At 26.4% G+C, this 20589-nt stretch overlaps 1 protein-coding gene across 1 annotated transcript in view; it reads left to right on the top strand.

The window, feature by feature from the left end:
* The first annotated feature begins 1215 nt into the window (after window positions 1-1215).
* Window positions 1216-20589, top strand: part of LOC113368375 (sodium channel protein para) — a 76211-nt gene continuing 56837 nt past the window's right edge. Inside the window, exons 1-5 of the mRNA XM_026609923.1 lie at window positions 1216-1316; window positions 6146-6249; window positions 8870-8985; window positions 12666-12863; window positions 18300-18332. Coding sequence (XP_026465708.1) covers window positions 12717-12863; window positions 18300-18332 — 180 coding nt within the window. The 5' untranslated portion in view covers window positions 1216-1316; window positions 6146-6249; window positions 8870-8985; window positions 12666-12716. The remainder of the gene's footprint in view (window positions 1317-6145; window positions 6250-8869; window positions 8986-12665; window positions 12864-18299; window positions 18333-20589) is intronic.

The following is a 20589-nucleotide window of genomic DNA, read 5'->3' as shown; positions in this document are numbered from 1 at the left end:
TGTCTTTATTGAACCAATGATTGTTAAATTATAGTTATATTCATACTCGTTAAAAAATTGCTTTACTTTCATTTCATTCAGTTAAAGCAAATAATAAGTGATAAGTAAGTAAAGCTTTCATGAATTCAAGTATATTTTCTTAAATTTTTGTGTATTGTTTGTAATTGAAAAAGATGAATATTTTAAATTAAAAATACTTAGAAGCAAACAAACAAGATTTACATACAAACATTTCTTTGTTCTTGAAGTCGAAAAGAAGAGATGTTTGTTATAAAGAACCTATATGAAGTTAGTTATTCATTAAAGATTTTTATGTTGTTTTCATATTAAGGCGTATCATCTAACAGAATTATCGAAATATAAATATAAAATGCGTTACAATATGATATACAATAATAATGGTATATAAAACAAAGCAAACAAACAAATTTATGTAGAAATGTGTTATTGGAAAAGCAACATTTAATGTTATTATACGTGTCCATAGTTATTGTTATAGCTGATTTACTTATTGTTTATGCTTTATATGCCATTTTGATTTTGTTTGTTAAATGGATATAGTAGTTTTATATAAAATTTTCATAGTAAACAGAAATGAAATTCGAAATTAGCAGAAATAAATGGATGTCTTTTAAATAGAAAGATTTTAATACATATAACACATGTACAAACACTCAACGATGTAGCATGTTTTTCGCATAGTGACATTACATATGTAATATATTATACAACAAAGATTACAAAAATATTTTTATAAATTGTCATTAATAAAAAACTTCTACATTGTACAGTTAGTGAAATTATTTTAATTTCTCCTTTTAATTCCTTTTATTTCTAAGTTTCAAGAAAATAGTTTTACAACTCATAGATAGTCATCGAACATACTTTATTTCACATTAGTTGAATTTTATACTTGAAATCAATCTCTGTTATTTGATTTACAAACTCGAAAAAAAAACAATTATAATAACTAACTAACATAAAAATAAAAGATTTGCCTTTTGGCTCTTTCATAAAAAAAAACCATTGACATCTAACGTGTGGATGATTATTGAAGGACATGAATAATGCTGAATCCTGATTGAACAAGGTTTATAGTCCGCTTAATTTTAGTAAAAACTGTAATAAGGCTGAATTAGCTCTAGAATAATATGATTATTTCTGTGAAGCATTAAATATTAATTTTATTTCATAAATTACATAAATTTAATTTTTTTGCAGGTAGAGAGTGCTCTGCCGCTGGGAGCAGGCGCCATCCGGACTATGAGGTCGCGGATGTTTCTATAATCTCTACGTGAATTCTCCATGTATTTAAAGTAAGTACAGTTTAAATTTAATTGAAATTTAATAATATTTGTATCAAATCCTATCATGCTTTGAAAGTGCTTACTCTTTTATAGCCTATTATTCTTACATTTCCTATACAATTTTAATTTCGCTCATTTGATTGTATACTTGAGTTTATTATAACTGAAATAAATAATGGATATAGAATAACTTTTTTCCAGGCAATTAATAAAAATTAAATTCATTATGTCATTTTTTAAACTATCAGTGTATTTTTTAATTCTATTACATCAAATCCTTATTTGAAGTTTAATTCTAATCAAACTATTTAATAAATTAATACGTATTTTATGATACATATACAAATTGTCTATGTGTAATACATATTTTTCTTTTATATTTTGAATTTGGCACTTATTATAGTCAAATATTTAGCTTTTCTAAATATATTAATACATAACTGTTATGTTTATTGTAAGTGGAAAATAATTTAAATATTCAATAATTTCCAAATTGCATATCATTTACTAGTATTATTTATTAAAAAATACTACCTAATACTATAAAATACCTAAACTAATGAAAATATCGTCAAATAGTTGAATCTTTAATGTTTATTGCAAAACTGAATTGTAAGCTAAATCTATCACATACATTAGTACATATCCCAATTTTTATACTTTTACGCAATTTAAATTGATCGAAATTTGAATTTGATTTAATTTTTTGTGGGATATCAAGATTTTTAAGCTCAAAATTTGATTTTATGTTTTTAGCTTTCTTGTGTTTTTCGGCAATTATATCACGATTGATTTAATAAAATTCAATTTTTCTTCCTTCTAAAGACAATTTGAATAGATAGTTGTATGTCATATTATATTATTATTATAATCTTGGAAATTAAAGATTAAAAATAATATACAATTTAGTAAAGAAAAATCTACATAATGATAAATTTAAACCAGAACCAACTGGGAGTAAATAAACAAATCATTAATGATTTGTATTCATTTCAAAAATTGTATAATATCGAAATAGCTAATAGATAAAATAACAAATGTAAACAAATAGTTAATAATATAATAATACGATACTTATGACACTAATTACTTTTATTATATACCTATTTTTGTTATATATTAAAATCTCAAATTCATTATGGAATTACACCATTATCATGACATAAAATGTATATACATGTGTATTATTACTATGACAAAGTACCTAATTAGCACCAAATGATGAATATAATACGCATGAATAACACAATTTATCATGTGGTCTTTGTACACATATTTTGCAGTATATTGCAGTACATAATATATTTTTTATTATCCCATATTATTATATACATATATATTTTTTAATTTACTTTTCACTTCCCGCAGGAGAAGTTTATATTTTTGTCAGAAATTCCAATTTTATAATTTAATATTTTCTTAATGTTTCAACACATTTTGAATGCTTGGATACCAAAATTGGAAAAAGTATTTGTATATGTATGTAAGCCAAAATTTAAAGTTTTGTCGAAGTTTTCTCGAAAATGGCTTCGTAAATTTTAAATTTTTCACATCTTATCCAGCCCTTTTTTTATAATTAGCAAATATGTGGCCGTTTCTTCCTAATTAATTGTAGAAAATTTTATTGTGAGAATTTGAAATAAACTTTGCAGTGATCGAATTCATGTATGTTAGAGGTCTGCGAAATTAATTAAAGTTTTTTATTGCAATTGATTATCGATCACCGTTGACTTACCAACTTACATGCATAGCACTGATAATATATTGTGACGTTTTAAGGTACCCTGATCCAATATTATGTAGATTAGTTTGATAATTATATTAGATTCTTCTAAAAATATAAGTTGGAAGTTTCTGTTTAGTTTTTTTTTTGTGAAAGCGAAAAGTTCATTTTGTAAATAAAAAGTTGAAAATTTTATCGTCACAATTTCGAGTTTTAATTCAGATCTTTTAATCTCTAATCTTAATTATTAAGTAAATCAATTATTAACACGTATCGAGAAGTACATGCAAATATCATTTTATTCGAGTGTAGTAAATTTCAGAATCTATAATCTATTATTAAATATATAATATATCAATAAAAGAGTAAATGTTGAGCAAACAAAAATTCTTTACATTTAAGTGATTTTGAATTTTTTGCATAGCGATATTTCAATCTTATAAATAAAAGAAATTTATTTCTCAGAGGTGCTAAAATGACGACCGCAATAAGGAAAAAAACTGTCACATAACTCTTGGAAAACGTTTGTACAAGATAAAGATATTTTTGTGTTATTCCATTTCTGGAATATTAAAAGCTGTCTATTTTAAAACGAAACGAAAATATAACACGTTTATTTGAATGAATCAATAAATTGTGCCGTCTGTTTCTCGACTGGCAGAAGCTTATTTTACATATTGCCAATGTATCCTTATATATTGGTATTCCACACTATAAAACTGTAATAGCATGTGATTACATTGATTCCAAATGAATATTTTGCTTAAAGTTTAAGGATATTATCTTAAAACGCATCTGAAATTAAATACACGAATAAATTTTGCGTTTGCGTTTAACAAAATTTTAGTATTACTTCATTTTTTTAGATCGTTACACTGTAATCTGAACTAAAAGTAAATTGGGCTGATATCATGACACTTCTTCACAATTGTTAAAACTTTTGAGAGACAACTCGATGGTTGTTAGTTGAAGGTATTTAAGCAGTTTCCCTTTTTATAATAGTAACATATTAAATTATTGCTTACTGCCAAAAATAAACTGAATTTTATATTGACAGAAATATAACTATTTCCAAAAAACCTGATGGTGTTAAGCCTTTTTGATATGAAAAGCTCCATATTTTTCATATGCAAAACTCCATGTTGTTCATATATTGTGCTTACTAATTTTTGTTTTAGCATGTAATTGATTTCTGCATATCAGTAATTCTTAATGAGATATACTACTACTACATTATACTATTTCAACTCGGTAATGAAGACATTTAAAACGGATTTATAACGTAAAATTTATACTGTAAGATATCTTACCTAAGTATAGCTCTTTATATATTAGCTAATTCATTTTAGTTTTTTTGGTTGTGAGCACTTTTGTTTAGGTTACGCTGCCTTAACATAATTTTTAAATATACGTTATTTAATTGTTTTATAAGATGTATTGTGTTAATTCTATCTACAATAATGAAATATCTGCGAGTTTTACTGAACATAGTTAGTCAGCGGTTTTCACAATATAATTGTTTAAAGTCAAAATGATCTATGTGCCCCGTTCTACCTTATTTCATAAATGTTGTCATGAATTTTTTGCTTATTTTCTGATAATTGTGGAAAAAATCATTCAACACTCATCTATATGGCTTTTTCTGTGCAAGTTGATAATATATATATGGATTTATAATTTTTTTAATAGGACAGATTTGTTATGCCAGATGGTAGTCTGATGAAATCTATTCGTGCTCTAGATTTTATATTTGTAGTTATGTTTTATTTTTTGCATATAAAAATAGTTATTTCTTATAATTCAAAAGCTCCGTCATATTATATTGAATTAATTATCTTGTGCTCTTTCCATTAAATTTATATAATTGTTCATTACTGTTACTAGATGTTAATTATTTAGCAGTTGTAACAATAAAAAAGTATACGAGGTCTGTTCAAAAAGTACCCGGAATTTTCGTTTTTTCAAAAAAATATTTATTTATTCGTCTACATTAATGTGGTCCCCTTCAAAGTAGTCCCCCTCAGATATAATACACTTATGCCAGCGTTTTTTCCAATTTTCGAAGCACCCTTGATATTCACTTTTTGATATGTCCTTGAGCACTCTCAGCGATTTTCTTCAATCGAGGAAAACCGCCGTCCTTTCATGGGTCTCTTCAACTTTGGGAATAGGAAAAAGTCACACGGAGCCATATCTGGTGAATTTTTGCACTTTGCAACACTTTATTTCATTTTTTACGCAAAATTTAATACAAATTCTTTGACTTTTCAATTCTTCCATTGTAAAAATCGCCGAGCTCAGAAAAACACGTCGAACCTTAGCGACTACCACAGACAAAGTAAACAGTGAATATAGCTGAAAATTTCATCATACTTTAGGGGCATGTATACCAACACAATAAAAAAAAAATTTTGACAATCAGACACTCCAGACCCGCGAAATTTAATTATTAGTAATTCCGGGTACTTTTTGAACACACCTCGTATATTATATTGAATATACTATTATATTACTTATCCACAAACTTCGATAAACAAGTTGCTCACCAGCGTAATTTTGTTTTTATTTCACTTCTTAAATCTGTAATTAAATAATAACGAAGCACATTTTTCATCTATGGAATAAAGAATAAAAAAAATATTTCAATAAAATCATTCTTTATACAAACTATAAATTCACTCAAAAGTATGAAAATATAATTCTTATATTTTATTAGTCTAACATAGATGTTACTATCATTAGAAATTCATAATAGAAGAATAGAAGAAAATACTGATGGCCAGAGTTTAAACCTAGTGATGAATAAATATTCATTTAATCATTTTCCTTTTCGGTACAATGATTACTGGTAATAAACTGCATCACTATCGACGAATTTTCTAGATGCTTTTTATACTTTATGGATGAACAGTGGATTTAATAACGCCTTGCGAAGATAGATCGAGCAAATGGAATGAAAAACATTATAAGATTAATTTCTATTACTAAATAAAGTTTTTTGTGAAAATATTCACACAATATTAATATGATAAATTTGACTCAACTTATGTTTAACTTCAATAATGAATTTGCTTATCATTTATTTTTTCTGATGATCTATAATTATTTTTTTCAGGTCGGACATGAAAGATCTGGCAACAAAGCTGAATGTTCCCTGCAGCCGCTGTATTTCAATCGCGACCGTCATCGCCACACTTCTACTCTTTCTGAGAACGTCAGGTAATATTAATTCTAATTAAAGTTACTGTCATTAATTCGGAAACTTCGTGAATTTCATAAAGTCTGGCTGAAAGACGATTTCTAATCAAACTTTACAACTTATACCAAAAAAAAATTATGATTATTTTTAGATATAAATTACTTAAATATAAAAATATGGATGTGAATTCAAATATTTTATTTTTATTATAGAATGCTATGTTTTATATGAAATTGTATAACTAGTATGCATTTTATTTTGATGGCCACGTAGAGGTAGTAGTTTTATTTGAAGTACAGCCACGATTGAAATAATGAAACATATATTTTAAGCAAAATTAGATAATTATAGAAAATAAAAATAATTGGCATCATTAAAAAGAATTTGTAGATAGGTATATATTTATTGACAATGAACCAAAGACTTAATTAACATTAATCATATTTATGAAAAAAAGGAACATTTGACTTATTTAAAAGCTCTCCAAGTCAAATGTTTGTTTTTTTTCATAAACATTATTGCTGTTAATTAAGTCTTTTGTTTATTATTAATATCTACATTTTTTATAATTATATTTATTTTCTATATAATGCGTTATTTCATAACTCACTTCCTTTTCGTTCTTTAAATTAAATTTATATATTTTTATTTTAACAAATTATTTAAATCTTTTCAATTTAACAAATTTATTTTTATCAATTCTTTTATTTTTTTTGCAATTTTTACGTTTCCTAAAATAATTTGAGTTTTATCCACTGAAGAAAAGTTCAATTTGGACCTGAAACGTATGTAAGACATAAATCATTTTAAATATGATTTAATTTTTTTTAATAAGTGAGTGGATGTTAACAATATATATATATATATATATATATATATATGTGTGTGTGTGTGTGTGTGTGTGTGTTAAATTTAAAATCACTAAAATCAATAGCTTTTGCATAAATCTCCCGAACAACCGTAATTAATTTATTATATAATATGAGCTCTGTGCAATTTATATTAGTTTTATTTTTCAATCACAATTTTCGCAATTTACATAAAAATTATTAAAAGTAAAATTTACATAAAAAATAATGAAAGTATCTAAAGAACATTCATCTAAAAAATATAATTAATTTCAATATTTTATCATGACCAATACCTACTATTACTTTTTTATATTGAATTGTACGCGTTAATTTATGATAAGGAACTAAACTAGTTTAAACTTCGAATAGGTTTATGATATATTATTAAGCCTTGTATTAGAAATAATATTTTGATATCAACTTTATTTTTAGATAATTTATTAGTATAATTTTTATACGTTTTTAATTGTTTTATTTGTATTCTGAACATAACGTCATATATATTGTCTTCCTAGAAAAATTGCAATTTCTTTGCGAGGTATTTTTATTTTACATTATTATTTTTGATATATTTATATCATAAATTGGTATATTCATGGATTTATTATTAAAACGACAAACTATAAACTAGACTTCACTTAATTGACTTTACAAGTTGAACATCAGAAAATACTAATATCGTAGAAGAAGTTTATAAATAAGTTTATTCCACTATATTCGGAAAAAAGTCTTAATAAAATATATCTTACTACATACTAAAATTCTGGTTTGAAACGAGAATATCTCTAACCCATCGTCTCTTTAATTTTCGCTTTTTGATAGATTTTCGGCTGAAAAAGGTTGCCTACAGTAGGCTTAATATTTTATGTAAATAAGATAAAGACGTTTAATATTATTTTATTATTTTATAGTAGCCATATATAACACATATATCCAGAAACGTTTTATGTAGGTTATATAAGATTTATGTAGAGGTATAAAATCCGTTGAATGATTCTGCTCGTCATATAGAGCTATATTATAATTTGGGCTCGGCGAATGTTTTATTTGGGTCACCACCCCGATCCACGAATTCACCTTATAATTTTATTCTGACATAGCATATAATTTTTCTGTTTGATATCATGTTTTGAATTAGTTGAATATATAATGTAAGATCGTCGCAGCAAGATTTATAAAAGGATTCTTGATTTCTACAAGTTTAATTTATTTGCGAAACATTTGTAGATTAATTTATTTGCAAAGTATTGCAGGATAACTGAAACTGTTTATTGTTTGAAAAATTGGTTAGCGAATATGCTGATTTTAAGTAGTTCATATATTGAATTTTCCAATAATTATATAATTTATAAACTTACAAGGAGAATCTCAGATTTACTCTTTTTGGGATTTTGATGAAACTTAGCACAATGATGTGGTATATTGTCAAAACAAACCCCTTGAAATATTATACGTCTATGAGAAGTATTAAAAAGATTAATGGAAATTTTTCTCCCAATGACATCTAAATGTTACACTCTTGTTCGAATTCCGAATTTACACTTTTTAAAGTGTGCATTTCAAATATATTCTATTATTCTTTATTTCAAATATATTCTATTTCAGCTGTAGAAGTAAATATTGTAAACAATAATGATTATTATTAATTAATTTATAACATATTTTTGCAAATAAAAATAGATATATTTGAAATAAATCTACATATGTATTGAATACTTTATATTAGTACTTATATTTATATTGTGTGTTTATTAGTTTCATTATAAAATATACTGAATTTTTTTTTCAGGACGGCGGTCCGCTCCTTCGGGTGTGGTGGTTAGCTCGCGGGGCCCGAGCCGGCGCGTCCTGAGCACGCCCAAACCGGCCCTGCCCCGCGACCCCTGCTGCATACACTGTTAGCAGGTAAATTATTAATTGAAAAAAATGACAATATTCATGACAAGAAGTCTGTCAACAAACGTATTTACATACGCAGGTGATTACTCTTAATACGATTTTTTACATAATACGTAAATTTATCTCAGTCCCTGCACTTACAAAAAATTGTTTCATACTTTTAGGCTTAATTCTATATGTTTAATACATGAAAACAAAACGAGTTGTCAATCATAAATAATAAAGATATTGAAAGTTTTCCATAAAATATTACAAAGTGCGAATAATCTTTGACAAATAATTGAACAATTTTGGAATAATTAAATTCAATTAATTTACATGTTTACCATTTAGGCCAAAAAACTGCTTTATTCAAAAAAGTAAGTATTATAATAAGCTCTTCTCGTTTCAAGTTAAGCATAAAAATGAATTTAAATAAAAATTTAAATCGTAGTTTAGAAAGTTTTTTTGCTTCTATTAAAAGGATAACACATCTTGAACAATAGAGAAAAATTAAATTCAAATACTAACTACTAGGTGTGTACAGAAGAAAGAATTTATTATTAATTTATTAAGTCAACGTAAAAGATATTTTATCTTATAACAATTTATCTACTGCAAATACCTTATTGAAAAAATACTCTTAATGAAAAAAATAGTTTTCTGTCTACTTTATGAATTTAAATTAAATCGAAATCACTTTTTCATCACTACTATATATATAGTAAAAGCGGAAATTCCATTGACTCGAATTCCGATGAGCTTCACGATTTTCTTTTTATATCTGATATCTTATGTTAAAATTTTAATATTGTGTATGTTATTTTTTATATCATGCACAATATTTAACTTTTATGAAATATTTTTATTTTAGAAATATTAGATTTTTTAGGTTAGCAAAACTTTATTAAATTTCTAGGTACATACTATACTATTATATGACGCTCATGTGAAAAATTCCATACTTGCTTTATTCCTCTAGGATCTAATTAATTTTATTATTACTCAAAGGATTTTTTAATGGAGTTGTATAATTGAAGAATATTATCACATGTGTTTCTGAGTATTTTGTTTCTGCCATAATTTTTTCTGTATTTTATTGGGTTAAAAATTTATTTTGAAAACACTATAATAATATATACTTTTTCCATTTTTTCTTAATTAAATTCAAATTTAAATTTTTGGTTTTGTGATAATAATCTTTGTTAAAATTTGATAACATAATTGTTTTAAAATTGCTTATCAGCATAATTCGTATAATTTTAATTAATGTATAAAATTTTCTCAAAGTTTTACAAACGCCTAAAATTAAACTATAGTAATAACCTTCTTAAAGTATCAAATTGCACTTTCTTAGTTTCGGCAAAGTAACTCTAATCATATTTAAAATAAAAATATGTGTATAGAAGAAGGTATCATGTACTATAAATATATTAAATTTTGATAATTTTACGAATTTTTATCAAATATATACAAGCGGTAAAAAAATTAAATTTTGTATTTATTTAAATTTATATTATAAATTATGCATATTGGACTTTACAGGCTATAGGTGTAAATTGTTTCGCAAATTATCTCAAAGATATAATACAAAATATTAGCTACAAACATAAGCTAAACAAATAATTAAACTTATTAAACGAATTTCAAAATTATGTTGAAATATATCCTTAAACGTATTATGTGAGCTACCCTATATAATGAATACCACAATATAAATATAAATATAGAACACAGAAATTTATAGTGCTAAAGTTCAAATTACACGCAACAGAAATGGACGTAGGGGTACATGAAAATATTACCTCTATCACGGATGCAAAACAGAAAATCAATATGAAACCAGCATAAAAACCTCTGCGAATCGTAAAATGTATGTCATTTGTTATTATATACTACTGTATATGAATGACTTCATATTATTAGTTTTTGATATTCTTGGGAAGTTGGCGTAGAATCAGAGAATTTATTTGACACGAATGAAAATCGAGAAAAATTGTTCGAAAGTACATGGCGTCTCCATCTGACATTCATAATTTTCTTCCGACATATTCAAGCAGTCTATTTTCGAAGTAAATTAGAATTTGATTTTTGTATATGGAAAATATTAAATAAAATATTTTTTGTAATTTGTGAACAATATGAAGTCAAATAGTATGATTTATAAATAAATATATATTAAAAAATAAAGTGTTAGTTCATCCGTCGATGCAATATTTGCATAATGAAAACAACTAATATTGTCATCCACAGTTTTATTATTGAAATTCAAAGAAAATCATTAATTGGCCTTTAAACGTGTTCTAAAATTTCAGTATAAGGTTACATATACGATCACGCGATTTTTTATGACATCAATTAATTAATTTCGCAGTTAACAGAATTCAGCTTTTTTATAAATTATTAATTTCAAATTTATGAAAGTAACCTTTATTTCATACCCACTTCAGCAAATTTTTGAATTACACTGTGTAACTATTTTAACTCAATTCTATGCTTAACTTAAAACTAGAACTTAATTCTAATTCTAATCTCTTAATTAAATGTTAGCAAAATTTGATTGACTATTTTTATGAAACTTTGTATGATCAGAGTTCACAGTCGAAAATCGTAAAAAGTTTTAGTTACGAAAAGTGGTTTATTTGTAAAATTCAATAAACTTTGGAACAATGGACAGCGCTTAGAACATATAACGTGTATTAAATCAATTGAAAATCGTATTAAGTTACTTTTGTTGAACCGCGAAATCTTTACCATCAGAATGAAACGTTTGAAAATTTTACCATTACAAATTTAAAAGTTGCTAAAACCCTCTTATACTGAAGAAGTGATTATTTACAAAGGCAAATAGCTACTTAAACTTAGCTTATATTGTTATATCTTATATTATGCGATTTTCTACATATTACACATCACAATGTATACTGACAATTAGATAATTTAATAATTTCAAACACTTCAATGTTTTATATACCAAATCAATATGATAGAGCAACCAAAACTATACAGTACTTTTGTTTCATTTGAGTTTTAAATGAATTGTTTCATGTTGCCCGTTATGTGGTTAGACTGGAGTGGAGAAACGTCCGTCACACACAAAAATATGTATATATCACATTTTATTTTAATTAAATGTACAACTAGCGATTTTTTATTTTTTCTAAAAATAAATTAAGGCGAAGTTTACAAACGTATATATTGATATATTTACCTTCTCGTAGGGTAAGATATAGTAATGGCAAAAATATCGAAAATGAAAATTTTTACATATCTTCATGTTTTGAAGGTTTCTGAACATTTTGGCATATCTTAGAAAAATGGAAATTATAAGATATTTGATAAAGTTTTCAAAAATGAGTACTAATTTTGTTACAATTCACAATTCAGTTCGAAAATGTATATATTTCAAATGTGTTATTCTGATCGTAAGAAATGTATCCTCAGACGGATTCATTTGGCATCTCTTGCTAATGTATACTTTCTCAAGTGCTTTGAGCGATTAGATCGTAACTGTATATTTTATGAACGATATATCGTGATTATAATTATCTATTTGACAATGTTTAAAACAATTGTTATTAATCATTGATAAATATTTATTGATTATTAATTTTTCTGCTCGAATATTAAATTTTGGGAAGTTCCAGCAACTTGCCTTGAGGAACGATGCCTTGTATCACTAGTTACATTATATGTATTATTTCCAGGCTCTGTGTGGGCGTAGAAGGGTGTAGAGCACACACATCGGCCACTAGACAATGTCCGTGGCTTCCGATTCCATCTCGGAGGAAGAACGCAGCTTGTTCCAGCCATTCACTCGCGAATCGCTCGCGGCCATCGAAGCACGTATCGCAGACGAACTAGCCAAACAGAAAGAACTCGAGAAGAAACGCGCCGAAGGAGAGGTAAGACCAACTAATATACATACTATACTAAAACTATAATTGAATACTATAGCATACTATACTAAAATCAAACATTTTATTCGATAATTACATATCATGTTACACTGACGTAAGTTATAGTGGTCAATTGTTGGGTAAAATAGAACTGTTATAATGATGATATGGTACAGATCTGTCATCGTATGAGTGGAAAGTAACTGTGAAAAACCATGTATTTGCTGCGATTAGGTGTTTTACACATAAAATCTAATCCACAAAACTAAGGTGACCATAAGTCCCGGTTTGGTCGGGACAGTCTCGGATTCTACCTTGTGTCCCGGGTTTTTTAGAAGTATTATTTCTCCCGTATTTAGATTTTTAACTTCCCGTAGGGTAAGTTATTGTAATGGGCCGAAAATCGGAATTGAAAATTTTTACATTTCTCGACGTTTTGAAGGTTTCTGAACGTTTTGGCATACCTCAGAAAAAATGGATGTGTGTGTGTGTGTGTGTGTGTGTGTGTGTGTGTATGTATGTGTGGATACAAATTTCCAGTCACGTTTTAGGGCGCACGGATCAACCGATTTGAATGGTTCAAAAAACATTCGATTCCTATTGATTGGGAAAAGAGCTGATTAGTTTTTGGCAAAGGCAGGTCCAGCCGTTTCGGAGATACGGAGCAAAGAGTGCAGAAAATAGAAATCGAATTTTTGAGCGAACGGAGTATCCGATTTGAATGATCTAAAAAACATTCAATTAGTAATGATTGGGAGAAGTGTTTATTAGTTTTTGGCAAAGGCAGGCCCAGCCATTTCGAAGATACGGAGCTAAATATGTAAAAAATGGCAGTTTTTGAGAGAACTAAGCGTCCGATTTAAATGATTCAAAGAACTTTCTGCTTGTCTTAACAAAATAATTGATTTTGGACTTTTTTTTTTTTTTTTTTTTTTTTTTTTAGTTTTTTGTATATCGAAAATATTTCAGATTTTATTTTTAATTCTGACTATAGTTCTAATATACTTTAGAAATAATTTCAACTCTGCAATTCGGTTTATATAATTCTTATAAATATTAGACAATGTTACAATATTTATAATAATCTATTTGAAAACATTCAATATTCCTCGAACATTTCGTTACGGTGCGGGAAGTTCCAGCAATTTGCCTCAAGGCACGATGCCATAATTGCCTCAAGACAGAATTCCACTTACAGCTAGTTTTGTATCGGATTGTCCCGGGTTTTTAAAAAGTATAGACTTAAATTGAATTTTAGCGATTATAATATTTTATATAACATATAATCAAATAATAAAGCTTCTAATAAAAGTCAGTGATTTTGATTAAAAAAAGTTGATTCATTTAAAACAAATTGATTGTTATCGTATTCTTAAATAGTATTTGTTATTTTAAATTTTGTTGCATACAACCCCCCTTCCCTCCGCCGTACTGACCCGGGTTACAATAACTAAAAATTAACGTCCCGGTTTTGACTTAAAATAAATGTTCACCTTACCAATACTCACGAGCGACAAATAATTTCATCATAAATGCAACTTTTTGGTGTCTCCTTGATAACATGTGCGTGAAGTTAGGTTTTATGTGTAAAACGCCTGAACGCGCAGCAAATTCAGAGTATTTTGATAGTTCGTTACTACCAACTCATACGGAGATAGACTTGTAACATAGCATTCGCATAACATTTTTATTTTATTGGAAAATTGGCCCCATAATTTAGTGTTACATAAGCGTTTATTATATCAAATGTATATACTATAGTATTTTGCGCAAAATGAACGTACTAAAGTGGAGTCACAACAAAATTGGCACATGCACACTGAATTTACGAATAAATTGAAAACCAAAATTTATCTATATATCTTCAATTGTTGTGATAACATTTAAAACATTTTACGTACTATTTTAAAATCTTCAATGCTGATATCAAAATTCTATATTTTTTCATTCCTGTGATCTATATAATGAAGCAGACATATTGAATATATCAATATAAAGTAAGTAATTTAATTTATGTACGAAGTACTACTAAAAAAAATGCGCTTATATGAACTTGAATGTTCAATGAAGGTTTAATCGCAAATATTTTTCAAAAACAATATTTTCACATAATTTTTCTCATTTTTCCGTCGATACTTGTGCGATTAAAAGTGTTCATTTTTTCTGATGCAAAAGAATCTTGTTTTGCTCTTTTGAATATTATTTTTCGTACATTGATTAAAAAATTGCTTTTCTTATTTTTTAATGTCAAGAATAGTTAGTTACTTATTGTAGTTTACAAGAATGTTTTTATGCTTTCAGATTATTAAATTCAGAAATGTTAAAGTTTCAGTTTATTTTGCGTTCAACATTATAGAACATTTTTATTGACACATGTATTGACTGAAAAGCAAAAGAAATAATTGTGTAAAAATAGTGCTCATACAAGTTTCAAACGATTTTAATTTTATGCATTTAGTAAAATGAAAATATATGGTTAAAAAAAATATTACATATGTATTTCATATTTTTAAAATATTAATGAATAACATTTATCAATCGTCACAATTTTGGAGAAATGTACATAAAAAACAGTACATAATCGTTTTTAGAAATCTCTTAGGGGATAAAATACAACTACATAAGTACAATTTTTATTTAAAATATAAAGTATTACAATAACCACAACCAAATATTTATTCTACGTTTTATAATTTAATTGAAGCTGAAGTATTACAAATTTGAATATAAATCATCAAACTATTACAAAACATTACTCATAATCTGCAGATATTTATCTTTGTATATATAATTTTATTACTAAATCAGCTTTAAAACAACATGTATGCGTCCAATTGCAAAATCATAATTCAAAATGATGGTTAATTTGTGATTTTATGAACTTCGACATTTGTTTACGCTTTTGCAGTGTGTGCTTAGTAATATGTGCCCTGGGTTGAGATATTTTTAAATAATTGTTGTGTGAATAATTTATATGTACTCCTATCGATTTCAATATTAGACTTCTTAGGCGCAATTCAGTCCACTTACAATACATATGCACGTAAATCAAAGAAATATTTTTAAATTTTACGAAGAATGGTTATTGAAAACCAATAAATATTTTAAAAAATTATATGTATATATAATCTATTTGTATTAAAATAATCAATTTAAGTATTTATTTGCATATATATTTAAAGTAGAAACCTATAACACGTGTGTCAACTAAGCATAATTCTTATAACTATCTTGTTTATGTAACCTTATATACTTATAGGCATATATATGTTTATATATATATATATATATATATATATATATATTTTTTTTTGAGGTATTTATTTAAAATATATTCTATGACAAAATCAATTAGAATAGGGATGTTCTATAAACTCATTACAAAAATATTTTCATTTTTTATTTAATATGACACTTTTATTACATCTGAAAAGTTCAAAATTATGTAGAATAAGATGAAATTAAATGCAAAATTTTAAGTTTTGACTAACAATTCTTCAGAATAATTTATAGTTGCAAATAAATTCCTTATAAATATGCCTTATAAATATATGTTTCTTTTTAATTTTTTTACAACGTCCCAAATTATCATCATCATCGTCGTTAAAGTTTTTACCTTTTCTTTAAGAAATTGCTTTGACTCGGTTGTTGACATGATTTTGTGCAATCCAAATGCAAAAGTAATATAACACTATGGTAACAAAATATAAATCGATTATTTTACACTAATTAAAATTTGCCATTGGCCCCAGTACATTTTTTGAAAAACTAGTTTCTTGTGCGTTTTAATATTTTCATATAATGCATATTTCATGAATATTAAAAAAATATACAATTCAAATGTAAATAGATTTATATAGAACTAACTGCAGAACTTTCAAGTTTTTACTCACTTATGTGTTTCGTGTATTCAGAGCAATATTTATATTTGCAAATAGTTTTGTATTCCTTTTAGAGATATGATTTTTCTTAATATCTTTCAACATTTGAACTTTGTTTATTTTTAAAAATATCATCTTTATCGTTATTAAATATTTTCTTAGTTTTGCTTTAAAAAAATGCAAAAGTAATATAACAGTGAAGTAATGTAATATAATAATATTTTAATACTTTAATTCTTTAATCTCTTTAATTCGAACTCATTCAATTCAATTTAATTTAATACTCAAATTTTAGGAATACTGTGCTTTAGTACATTAAGCAATTCCAAATTTTTTGTTCGTTTTAATATTTCTTATTTATGTTTGCTTTTTAGTGCGAAATATTAGTTTAGTGCTACTATTTACTTAATTTCTAAGTTGCTTAGTTACTTAATTTGTTTTTTTTTCCTCAAACAAATCCTATGATATTAGCTATAAAAATTTTAATGCATAACCTACTTATTCATTATGTTGATTATTGATATATTTACCAGAATCAGTTTGTCATAGAATATATTCCAATTTACTTAACTATATATAGATGGAAAAACTTTCAGGATTTTTAACACTTATGTCTATCTTGCATTCAGAGCCATTTATATTTTCAAATAATTTTGTATTCGGTTTAGAGATATATTTTTACTTAATAATTTTTACAATCTTAATTTTGTTCTTTCTTAAAAATATCATTCTTGTCTTCGTAATATATTTTCCGTACTTTATCTTGCTTTAGAGGTGTTTTTTTGAATAATTTGGCAAAATTCAAATGCAAAAGTAATAGAAGACTAAGGTAATTAATGCTTACTCACATGCCATGGTTTATTTTGCATCAACTCAAAATTATTTTTACCCTAATTCTATGTATTTAGTAACATTTATTATTCTTATCTCTGTTTTTGAAATATGTTGTTAGTATGCAGTTTTAGTTTACTCAGTTAGTTAGTTTTTCTCATCAAATAAAATCTACGCCATTAGCTGTAAATAATAATAATAAATAGTTTCTCATTTTTTATGTTGATTACTGATATATTTTTCAGGATTGGTTGGTCATAGAATATATTTCAATCTATTTAATTATATATATATATATATATATATATATATATATGTATATACATTTATTATACATTTGCACATGCATATAAATGTGTGTAAATGTACATCGATATATATGTGCCTATAAGTATGCATAAAATATATTTATGTGTGTGTATTTTGTATTGTGTGTAACGCTAAATTAATTGTGTGTATAAACCGCAACGCAATCGTCCAGAGTTGATTCGATTGAATTTTGAATTGGCGCGTTCCATCGAGATTGGTCGTTTAAGTTGCGCACATGCGCCCCTATCGATCTTCCATGTATCATCAGCTCTGGTCGATGGCGTTTGTGCGTTTCCTCCTAACTCCTATTTATATTCTATCGTATTATATACTCTACAATAATACATACCACTTCTTCTTTGAAAGCCGTGTGTGTGCCTGTGTTTGTAAACCTGTTTCAATGTTTTTTTGACCATTGCAGACCGGTTTCGGGAGGAAGAAAAAGAAAAAAGAAGTAAGACACTTTTCACCCCTTTAATAGATATCACCCCCACAAAATTTAGTTTTTGTTTTTCAAAAATGTAATGACCATCTGATTATTATAAGAATGAAAGCGTACAAAAACCCGGACCGACTGTCAATCGATACTTTATTAAATTGGCTCTAAAGATATTTTGAACAAGGAGCTTTTTGTTTTTTGTTTGAGCAGATTAAATCCGCGTGACCAGACAGACGCTATTTTTACAATTGTCCTGTCCGTTGTTTTTGATAAAGCGCGCTTTGTAGTCACCGCTTCGCTTGTTACAAAACATTTGCTAGTTCATTTCGTTTGATGGTAGCTCAAAATTCGCTAATTCACATTAATCACAACATTTATTCAGCATTGGCATATTCAAATCAGTTGCAAAAACATTATGATCATATATCATAACATCAACATTGGTAAAACACGAGTCGAAATTGTTTACTCATGCTTGCGTACAAACATTTTATTGTTAAGACAAGTGATGGTAAAATCAGACCACAGGTGAATGTAAATTTTATCTCATGTTGTAGAACTCATTATATTGTTATATTAATATATAAACATAGGCATATCTGTCACAGATAATGTTTAAAAGCCAACGTCTTCGAAGTATTTTACTCAAACAATTAATTTTATTTATCATATTGAAAGAGAAAAAAAACTCTTTCTGAAAATTTTAAGTTACAATAGAAGAAATGCACAGTTAAAATTTTCAATTATTTCACAGTTGAATATATTTACATTTACAGGGACTATAATTCCGTACTGTTTAGATGCAATATTTATTCCAGATTCAAGTTTCTTGTTTTGGGTTGTCCTCAATGTTTGAAAAGGTTCTGATTTTCAATATCAATTTTAAATATATTTCAGCTAGAATTGTTTTTACTAAATTCGAATCATAAAATGTGCACTTGAAACAGATACCCTTAAATTGATGCTATTGTTTGACGAATCTAGTATAAAAAAAGTTTCCAAATCAGTAATTTTGAATAAAAAACAATTAAAAACTGTTAAAAAATTAAAAAAATTTATTTGTTCCTTAAATATTAGGGTGACTTCTAAGAATATTGTAAAAGATTTCTCATTGGCGTTTCACACCGCATTGCCCGAAATGGTCTATTTTCAATTGGTAATATTTTTGATATATATTTTTATGTAAAAATCAATATCACTACTGCATGATAACAAGTTATCCGGGCGGGGTTTCGAATTCACGACCCTAACCGCATAAGGCAGTGCGCTTATCCGTTACGCCGTGGGATATAATATATCCTTAATGTCTTCTTGTGAAAACAAATCTTGATTTTTGACAACGTTTTACAAACAGTTTCTGGTCTGGAGTTTATTGACCTAAATTTTATAAGGGATGGATTCTAATTATCTTCAATTATAAATTACATCTAAGTGCGTATTTTGACTAGAAAATAACATGTTTTACCAAATTAAATAACTTTTTTTCTGTAATTTATTTTCCATTTTGATCAATAACTTTTTATCATCTTTTAACCAGAATCGTTATCCCACATTCATGAAACATGTGGTTTTGATTAGGAGAAAAACTGAATTAGTTACTATTTTACATCATCATAATCATTCAATTGTTTACCAAATTTTGACACTGCCGTTTTTTAGACCTTTGTCACAATAAACATCTGATAACTTTTTATGATCTTAATATGCCTTTTCGCCTTTGCAGAATTGAAGAAGCAGAATATGACAAAAATTTGATTTTTGTTTTGATTTTTATCTTTCAACGATCGCCAAACGAAAACTCCTCAATCGATAAAAAAATCTCTTCTTTTTACTGATGCACGTCAAAAGTGCCTACTATTCATCAGCAATAGGTAATTTACATTTGTACTACGTCAACAAACCTAAAAATTCAATTGAGACCATCTAAGCTGATAACTGCACTTGATTGGCAACAAATCTATGCAAATAAAAAAAGAAAAAAAAATCCAGTTACCTGAGCTAATAGTTTTTGTTACGTATAAAAAATTTAAAAAAATCATTGTAGGACAAGTTTCCGTTTCGAAATTCAAATATAAAATAATAATATAATAATATAATAAGCTATATCTATTGTTCCTAGATCATGATAATGAGCGTTCTTAAACCTGAATTGACTTTATAGCACAATTACATATTTTAATACTCCTTGAGTTTCCAACTAAAATTCTCTAATTAAATACGTAAGACGATTTTAAATCATCAAATTATCTCCACATCCCGGAACGAGTTGGAA

Source organism: Ctenocephalides felis, unplaced genomic scaffold (genome assembly GCF_003426905.1).
Source record: "Ctenocephalides felis isolate EL2017-DRISC unplaced genomic scaffold, ASM342690v1 CF-g0.4_SCAFFOLD_01170, whole genome shotgun sequence".
NCBI classification, from domain to species: Eukaryota; Metazoa; Arthropoda; class Insecta; order Siphonaptera; family Pulicidae; genus Ctenocephalides; species Ctenocephalides felis.
This window is presented reverse-complemented; position numbering and strand designations above follow the sequence as displayed.